General features: G+C 37.6%; 1 protein-coding gene across 1 annotated transcript in view; it reads right to left on the bottom strand.

Annotated features, from left to right (window-relative positions):
- ADAMTS19 (ADAM metallopeptidase with thrombospondin type 1 motif, 19) overlaps positions 1 to 10,535 on the bottom strand; it is a 426,420-nt gene that overhangs the window by 83,644 nt on the left and 332,241 nt on the right. Inside the window, 2 exon segments of the mRNA XM_006886015.1 lie at positions 3,106 to 3,259; positions 6,713 to 6,870. Of these exon segments, the coding sequence (XP_006886077.1) occupies positions 3,106 to 3,259; positions 6,713 to 6,870 (312 nt within the window).

Raw genomic sequence — 10,535 nt, 5'->3', positions numbered from 1 at the left:
CTTGACTATGGCATTTCTTTTACCTTTGAGGGAATCTGCTACAACAAAAATTCAAAGACACTGTCAATGAATGAGTAAGAACCAACTCAGAGCTGACCCTCCAGCAGTTTCTCAAAGGTTGCAAATCGCATGGGAGGACATTATATATGTTTCTCCTATAGATAAACCAGTGGATTCAAACTACCTGTCCTTGGATTGGCAGTAAAATGAATTATTCACCAGACCTTCATGATGTTGCTATTGTGTACCATTGAATAGATTGCGACACATTGCGACCCTATGTACAATTGCTCTGAATTCTGCCCATCCTGAGCCAATCTCACTATCTCTGCCACACCGATCCCTATGACCCCAGTTACTGTGTTTATCCATCTCATCTGAGGTCTTCCTCTCCTGCGCTGTCCCTCCACCATTCCAAGCATGATGTCCTTCTCCAAGAACTAGTCCCTCCTGGCCACATGCCTAAAGTATATGAGATGGAGACTCAAAATCCTTGCCTCCAAGGAGCAATTTGGTTTCACCCTCTCCAGGACAGGTCAGTTTGTTATATTCTCAGACCTAGAGCTGTAGAAAGTTTGTTTTTAAGTGGAAATAGACACTCAAACACTATATTCCTGATACATATCCACACATGGAAGTTGGGTGTCTCAGGATCTACACTCTTGCCTACATCACTGCTAACAATCAGTTTTGTGAGTAATGGCAACACATTTAACCAAGGATTCAACTTTCTCATATGTAAAACAAAAGGGCAGAATACAATGCTTTCCTAAATTTACATATTAAGTAGACATAATCTTAATTTTTTAAAACTCCAACTTCTAATATAAAAATACATTTTTAAAAAATGCAATTTCAAGATTCCTATATAAATTATTGAAAATAGTGCCACACTCTTTAAAAGAATATCAAATGAAATTTTAGGAACAAAAATAACTTTGCCAGATGCTTTGTACAGCTCTGATGCAATCCTGAAGGCAAGCGGTTTGAGGCCACAAGTTGCTCTGCAGGAGAAGGATGGGCAGTCTCCTCTTGTATGATTACCTGTCTCTGAATACCCACCAGAGGGTCACTATGGATTGGGTCCAACTCTATGGTGCACAACAACAACAACATACAGAAAACATAGAAGCGAAGCTCATATTGCTCTTTGAAAGACCCCTTACATCAAGTTCAAGGATACAATGCTTGTCTACAGGTGCAGGTGCAAGAACAAAACTTCCAAGAATACTTGGAATGTTACAACTGTAATAAAGCCTACATTTATTGTTGTTGTTACATGCCATCGAGTTAAGTACAACTCATAGCAACCCTATGGAGAACAGATCTGAACCCTGACCTATCCTGTGCCATCTTCAACACCTCTGAAACACTGGAGCTGGCATCATGGTAGTCTTTGCAAGCAAATATATTAATATATCTGTATGGGAACAAATGATCCTATTAAATATGTAACAATTTGAAATAATCTTTCTTCAGTTCACTTCAGATTTTGCCACAAAAAGTTCTCCTTTTTTGTGGGGGAGGGTAGAAACAGATGGGTGGGGATGTGCAGGGGTGGGTGGGAATTAATCATTGGTCATATAATCTGGTGAGTGAGAGAAATGAGAAGGATCTGGTGTGAAAAATAATGTGTTTAAATATTGTAAATAAACTAGTATAATTAAAAAAATTCAACTTTAGCATTACATGAGTCTTTCCTTCATACATATTCTCTCTCTCTCTCTCTTCAATGTTTTGTGGATTTGAAAATTCATATAAGGGAATGTGATGGTGGTGGTGGTGGTGGTGTCAGGTACCATCAAGTCACGTACAACTCCTAGGAACCTTATGAACAACCTATCTGAATGAACTCTGTCCTATCCTGCACCATCCTTATCATCCATGACACGTTTAAACACACTGCCATGATCACTGTGTCAATTCATTTCACCGAGGGTCTTCCTCTCCTTTTTTCCTCCACTTTTTCAAGTATCATGTCCTACTTCAAGGAACAGCTTCTTCTGAGCAACAGGCACAAAGCAAGTGAGAGGAATGAAACTTTGCCATCCTTGCCTTGAAGGTGCACTATGATTGTACCTCCTCAAGGACATAGACGTTTGGTTTTTTGGAAGTCTATGGAATATTCAGTACTCTAACACCACAACTCAAAAGGCATCAATTCTTCCCTTATCTTTAATTACTGTACAGTTCTTGGATGCATAGCAGGAAATTGGAAATTGCCAGGCTCGAATCAGGTGCACCTTACTCTTTAAACTGACATTGTTGTTCCAGACTTCAAAGAGGTTCCTGCAAGCAGCCTCTCCTACGGTTATACAGATTCTGTTTTCATGACTGCTGGTACCAAAGATGTTGATTGTGGATTCCAGAAAGATGAAATCACTGACAATTTCAATCTTTTCTCCGTTTAACATGTTGCCTATTGACCTAACGGTGAGAATTTTTGTTTTCTTGATGTTTAGATGTGATCCATATTGAAAGCTGTAGTCCTTGATCTTCTGCAGCAATAGCCCCAAGTCCTTGGCATTTTCAACAGGTAGTGCCATCTGTATAAGTAAGTTCGGTGAGTTTTCCTCCAATCTTGATGGTATATTCTTCTTCATAAAGTTCAGCTTCTCGAATGATTTGCTCAGCATACAGACTGAATAGGTATGGAGAAAGGCTGCAGTCCTGACATACACCTTTCTTCATTTTAAACCATGCAGTACTCCCTTGCTCTGTTCATACAACAGCTTCTTGGTTTAGGTGTAGATTTCATATCAGCATAATTTAGTATTCTGGAATGACCATTCTTCTCAATGCTAGCCAGTTGTGTTTTTTTTTAATTTTTTTTGTGTGTGTGTGTACCGTCAAATCAGATCTGACTGGTAGTACAGGAGGAGATTGTTCCTTCTCCAGCAGAGCATCTGGTGGATTTGAACCGTGCACCTCTGGGACTGCAGTACACCTTCTTGCCACTAGGCTACCAGAGCTCGCTTCTAGTCATTTTTTATGATCCATACAGTCAAATACCTTTGTGTACTAGATAAATCACAGGTTTGTCTTATTTATCAACACTAGAAAAAAAATTCTACTATGTTGAAAACGTAATCAAACATTTTTTACCTCCTCCACATGTGGCATCACAGTCTTCCCAACCTGTGTGTGTCCACATGAACAGCGGCTCAGGATCTCTGGAGCTCTGGTTCTCTGGCAGCGGGTCTGAAGGAACAGTGTATTCATAGTGAAGACCATAGTTCTGATCCTGAAACAGCAACACCTACAATATATGGAAATGATAGAAGGTAGATGGGTTAAATTAGAGCACATTTAATCTAAATTATAACATTAAAGATTCTGATGTTCTAAAATGCATATTAAAGGATACTTCTATTACTTTCAGGAGCTCTGGTGGCCTAGTGAGCAAAGAGTTGTGCTGCCAACTCAAAGGCTGGAGGTTTGAATCCACCAATGGCTCTGAGGGAGAAAGATAGGCAATCTCCTCCTGTGCAATTTATTGTCTCTCAAAACTTGCTGGAGGATCAGCTACAACTTGGCTTTGAGTTGACAGCACTTTATTATTATTTTAGTACATAGTAGACATATAGCATTACTGCTTAAAAGTTGAAGTGGTTATACTTTGTAAAGATTTTGATCTCTAGACTCACCTCTCAGCTAAAGACAAGACAAAGAGAGACCCACTTGAATGTAGTCAAAGATAATCAAAACTTTTCTCTCAAGGCTGATGGACATGACTATTGCCCAAAACAAGTTTCTTGAAGACTTTGGGTTGTATACAAATGTGGAGATGCAGGAATGCATGCCCCATCTAATTTTATTTCTTCTCAGATAAACAGAGAAGATGGTAAAAAAGCCTGTAGGCCAAGGGATGATGAGGATAACATGCTTTGAGACTCTACCACCCAAACAGGACTCTGAGAGAACTGGGGACCAAGAATTCAATTTCACGTATGCTTACAGTTAATTTCATTTTTGGAAAAGTGACTAATTTTCCATCAGCAATAAGATATTTTATTAAATATATCATGGCATATTAAAATTATTTTTTAAAAAATAAATCTACAGTTACATGTGAATCTACAGACATGTAAATAGTTCAGTTAACCATGAACCTGTTGTGAGCATTGACTATTGTGTGTCACCGGATTAAATCACAAACAAAACCCAGACTGTTCATTTTCCCTTGGCCCTTAGTGTGCCCACATTAGTACCTGAATCATGTTGGGCACTTATAAACATACTGAAATAATACTATTTAACATTAATGACAGTATATGCCTCATTATAAATACATGTGAACAAAATATGCCAAATGAATTTGTGAACTACATCATTTATAGCAGCCTGTGGATTTACAGAAGCAATATACAGGATACAGTGTAACACAGAAAAGCATGTACATATTTATATTTTAAAACTATACTGAATAATTAAAAATTTTTCTGTTTAACCTGTGCCATTGTAACTGTAATGCCAATTCATAATTAATATACTAATGAGGAGGGTGGCTAAGGACTGGAATTGACTGTTTCAATGTTGGTTTTGGAGGAGAATAAAATTTTTTAAAAATTTATGTTTAAGCAGTTGAGCATTTTCCTATTATTTTCTGTTTTCTTACTTTTCTCAAAGTTCTGTTCAATATATTAACAGAATGACTGGGAAATTTTAATGTGTAGGTTGGAGAACAAGTGTGATAACTTTATAAAGAAAATATATCAATAATAAAAATAATAGTCTTTAAGTTCACACTTGCATAACAAGTTGGGCATTAATTCTAAGTTAGTTACATCATTATTTTGGCTTTTAATATCTTATTTGAGTTTATCCAAATGGATTTTTTAAAAGAGAGATGGATTTACCTTGCTTATGGTCCTACCAGATTTTTAAATATGATCAGAGGAGCATAGAAATAAACAGCTATGTGTCCACATATTTGTTAAAAGAAAAAGAAATGTTCATTTTACCTAATAAACCCCTTTGCCATTGATAACATTTTAGATTGTCCTTGACTATATACCACTATTTAAAATAGAGACATGGGCTACAAAACCATTAGCTCTTTGTTAAACCATTTGGGGTTGGCAGCATTTGCAGTAGAAGGAAAGTGTGACCATGTTGCAGTGGGGAGGTACAGATTAAAGCATGGCAGCAGAAGGAATTGCCTTTCAAAATTCAGCACCAGCTCTCAATCTGCAATAGTCATTAAAGAAAATTATCTTAGAAGTGTAGTTTCCTTTGGATTACTGAATAAATCCAGGTCACACTGATGCCTTCTTTCAGACACAGTTCACTGACTTTAATTATGCTTCATGCTTCCAGGAAAAACCTTGGTAATTACCAGTTAGATTAAGGATTTTGTAGCAAGGAAACTCCCTCTGCCCAACACTGTGGTCTTACATATACAGCTTTAAGGTTTCAAATTAGAGGCTTAGTCTTGTTTCATAAAAATAATTTTAAAAACTAGTGTGTTTTAAGTAAGTCAAGAAACTCAATAGGCCTGCCTGCAATCTAATTATTAAAAACATTTGCATTTGATTACGTGATTATAAGTCACTCACTCACAGAAGCAGCATGCATTGGACACACGATATCTTTTTTAATAATTTTATTTTTTTCCTTTCTCCAAAAGGCCTGTACATGTTCCATTAAAGTTCAAGAATATGGTCCAGAGCCATTGTAGGGCAATGAAAGAAATAATTAATTGAATTTACCAGTGACCAAGGGTGTTTAGTATAAAAAACTTGTTGAGTCAGAATCTAATCGTAGCTGCTTCTCCAGTGGGTTTCCAGAGGCAGTAAATCACAGGAGGAGGCTGTCCGTCCTTCTTCCACAGAGCAGCTTGTGGATTCGAACCACATGCCTTTGTGATTGCAGCACAGATTCTTACCACTAGACCACTAGAGTTCCCTCTAAAACATTTATTTAGACACAAAACATAGGCTTGTCTTTTTTAAAAAAAGTTCTTTTAATCAGTAAAATGGAGAAATAATATATATTACACAGAATTATTTGCAGATTAAATATTGTTAATGTAAATGACATAATCAGACATTTTATAATACTGTCTTTATAGACAGACACTCATTGTTAGTACATGTATGTTTTAGAGAAAAAATTAAAAAGAAAGCCAGGCTGTAGAATCAATTCTGATTGTGGTGACTGTGTGTTTCAAAAAACTTTGTTCCATAAGGTTTCCTTGTCTAGAACTTTTGTGGAAGAAAATCAGCAAGACTTTCTTCTATAGCATTGTTGTGGGGTTTAATCTACCAAGTAAGTAATCAAGTGCAGAACGAGTGCCTTATTTGGGATGGGAACAGTATTTATGGAGAACTCTGACAGTGAAGTTTGTGGAGTTGTGCAGCAAACTGAAAGATCACTCCTTTCATAGTTCAAATCCATGAGCAGCACCACAAGGGAAAGATGGTCCATCTCCTCTTTCCATGTGACTTACAGCCTCAGAAAACCACTGGCGAATCAGCTAGAAGATGGTTCCTCCTCAAAACATAATGGCAATACGTCTGAGTCTTTAAATTTCCTACAACATTCTTTGCTTTTCTTATTACTATTATTTTAAAGCACATAAGTGAAGAATTGTCTCTGAAGTAATTTAAATGGCTGACATTGAAGATTTAGAAGCTATAGAGAAGGCAGGATGGGAATGCCCTTTGCCACCAAGAATGATTATGAAATGTCACCATTCATTCCCTCATACCAGAAGGTGTAAAGGTGTTGTGGTAGGACCTTTAGCAGAGATCTTCTCCCACAGGCCTCTTCGTAGATAATGAACCGTTGTGCCCGCTAAGTTGAATGCTCCAGAGTGCTCAATCTTCCAGTCACTGTTAATAGACTGTTTGCCAGCATCTCGGAGAGCTATAATAAGATTAAAAAATATTATAAATATAATAAAGCTAATCTTCCAGTCACTGTTAATAGACTGTTTGCCAGCATCTCGGAGAGCTATAATAAGATAAAAAAATATTATAAATATAATAAAGCTCCATATCCAGTTAATATTTTATTAAAATAATTCTATTCATTTCTAAATAGATGAACTTACGTCCTTTTTACATAGAACATAAGGCATCTCCTTTCAGCCTTTGTCCTAACTAAACATCATATCCTACATAGCAGGTGAAAGGACAAAATTCCCTTTCTCCTTCATGGCCCTGTCTATCTTAGCCTACTGTAATATTCTTGGATACTTGATTGATATCTTAATCCCTAATTTTGGATCTTAATTATTTGTTCTGTGCACATAGTTATTGTAATACTGTGTGTGACTATCTTACCTACTCAGTGGTCCTATGAGCAGTGTATAACTAGAAAAACATTAGCTGCGCAATCATGAGCAACGTCCAAACTGCATGATGGTGTCTTAGAGTTGGTGCTGCCCAGTGTGGTAAATCATTCCACCCTCCACACAGAAGCTCTAGTAATACTTAAAGTCAATTTTAGTCATAAAATTATATATGTAACAGATACAATTAGAAATTGCTTAATTTATTACAGTTTTGAATGTTCAAAACAATTTTTTTCAAAACAATTTTTAAAAAATCTTTCTACATAGAAAACATTGCTATAAGATTTTTAGAAACTTAATAAAGGCTTTTTTTGTTGTTTTTCTATAATTCTTGAAAGTGTTATTGGTATGTTATTGTTGTTATGTACTATCAAGTTGAAATTGTCTTATAGCTGACCCTCCAGCAGGTTTTCATTGGCAGTTAATTACATAGGACAAAACTGCCCCTCTGTCTCCGGCAGAATAGCTGATAGATCTGACCCATGTGCCTTTAGGTTATCAGTGCTACTTCTTACCACTAAGACACCAGAGCTCCCTGTTATTGGTATGTTGTTGCTAGGTGCCACTGAATGCAACTTATAGCAACTCTATGAACAACTATAGAACTCTGTCCTATCAGCTGTGCCATCCTCATCATCTCTGACACATTTGCCTATTATTGCAATCATTGTGTCAACTCATCCCATTGAAGATCTTCTTGTTTTTATCTGACCCTTCACTTTTCCAAGCATGATGCCCCTTTCCAAGGGGTAACCCCTCCTAGCAACATGTCCAAGGTATGTGAGACAAAGTTTCTCCATCCTTTCCTCTTTTTCTAAGACATATACTGGTATGCATATTGTTGTTGTTATGGGCCAACAAGTTGCCTGCAACTCAGCAATCCTACATACAATAGCTGTAAACCTCACTCTAAACTGTGCCAATCTTATTGTCCCTGATACACCTACTCCCAATACCCCAGTCACTGAATCAATCCGTATCATCGAGGGCATCCTCTCTTGTGCTGTCCCTCCACCCTCTCAAGCAGGATATTCCTCTCCAAGGACTGGTCCCGCCTTGCAACATGTCCATGTATGTCAGATGAAGCTTCAGAATCCCTGCCTCCAAGGAGCAGCATGGCTTCACTTTCTCCAAGACGAACTTGTATAGGTTCACAAATACTAATTGTCACAATGTTGTAGATGAAACATTGGAAAATGTCATAGAATCAGTGTCTATAAATCATCAGCAGCATTTAAAACAACAGTGTTTGTAATATATGTAGATAAAAACACACATTCCTAAGCATCATCCCTGTAGTCACTGTGATGAAAGGATCACTCTGAGAGGCGTGCACTGTTGTTGTTGTGCATCCTCAAGTGCAGTGTGCCATACCTTTTCAATCTAATGCAGAAAAGATTATCTGGGAGGCTGGGCACTAGGAGGAGAAATGTTGCATCAGGATTGGATGAAGACTCATCAACAATCTGCGTTATGCAGATGACACAACCCTACTTGCTGAAACTGAAGAGTACCTGAAGCGCTTGCTGCAAAAGGTCAAGTACTGCAGCCTCCAATATGGATTGAAACTCAACATTAAGAAAACAAAGATTCTCACCACTGGGCCAATTGACAACATCATGATAGATGGTGAAGAGACTGAGTTTGTAAAAAGGTTTAGTTTGCTTGGCTCTACAGTCAACACTCTAGATATCAGTAGCCAGGAAATTAAAAGATGAATTTCACCAGAAAGTATGCCATCAGAGACCTCTCTAAAGTGATTAAGAGCAACGATGTTAGTCTGGAGACTAAAATGTGCCTGATCTAGGCCATGGTCTTTGCAATTACTTGCTATGCATCAGGAAGCTGGACAATGAGTCGGGATGACAGAAGAATTGATGTCTTTGAGCTGTGGTGCTGGATAAGAGTATTGAACACACCATGGATTGCTAGGAGAATAAACAGGTTCATCTTAGAGAGGGTGAAACCAGGCTGCTCCTTGGAGGAAAGGATTCTGAAACTTCGTCTGATCTACTTTGAACATGCAAGGAGGGACAGACCTTGGAGAGGGATGTCATGCTTGGGAGGTTGTAGTGACAGAACAAGTGTGAAGACCCTCGATGAGATAGAATGATTTAGTGACTGGGGTAATGGGGGTAGTTGTACCAAAGACAATAAGATTGGCACAGGAAAGAGCAGTGTTTAGGGCTGTTGTACATAGGGTTGCTATGGGCCGCAGGTGACTTGTCGGCACATAATAACAACATTATGGTTTTTATTCCCAGTAGGTATACTGAAACACTTAAGCAAGGCTTAAAATATATTTGTTATGATGAGCTACATTTTTATGTTTGGTTTTTTTCTTTTTTAAAAAAAAACAACATTCTGTTGATACACTGCAAAATAATGTTTAATGACTGCCATCTTCTTTTTACTTTTTATAGTGTCCTCTGGTACAGTCAACATTTCCTGCAACTCTCAAATGGCATCACTAAAAACTACTTAATGTGTAAAATAAATGTTAAGACACTGGACAACCAACAACAGAAAACTGTGATTCTTGAGAGAAGGCTAATGTAAGCTCTACAATCACTGTCATTGTTCCTTAACATATTGAGAGGACTCACAGAGCTCATTTGTCCTTGTGAGGTGGACACAGATACTGGAATACAGAGGATAAAGCAAGTAAAAATTAAAAGAGTATGAATCATTGATAAGATGAAGGCTATGCAAAGAAAGGGCTTCTGAAATCTACAGAGGGGTCTTTGTGTCTATGGTTTAATGTTGTTGTTGTGTACTGTTGAGATATGGAGAGAGAATACAACCTTGACATATTCCCTTCCTAATTTTAAACCATGCAGTGTTCCCCTGCTCTGTTTGCATAACAGCTTCCTGGTATGGGTATAGATTTCGCAGGAGCACAATTAAGTGCTCTGGGACTCCCATTCCTGTCAAGGTCAGCTACAAATTGTTATGCTCTACACAGTCAAGTGCCTTTGCAGTCAATAAAGCACAGCAGACATTCTTCTGGTATTCTTTACTTTCAGGCAAAATCCATCTAACATCAACAATGATGTCCCTAATGTCTTCTAAATCCTGCTTGAATTAACCATTTTTGAATGATCTTCAGCAGTATTTTTCTTGCATGTACTATTAATGATATTGTTTGATAATTTCCACATTCTGTTGGGTTACCTTTCTTGGGAATGGGAACAAATATGACCTCTTCCAATCCATTTTCTAGACAGTTGTCTTC

Source organism: Elephantulus edwardii, unplaced genomic scaffold (assembly GCF_000299155.1).
Source record: "Elephantulus edwardii isolate Elephantulus edwardi_28Jun2011 unplaced genomic scaffold, EleEdw1.0 scaffold00046, whole genome shotgun sequence".
NCBI lineage: Eukaryota > Metazoa > Chordata > Mammalia > Macroscelidea > Macroscelididae > Elephantulus > Elephantulus edwardii.
This window is presented reverse-complemented; position numbering and strand designations above follow the sequence as displayed.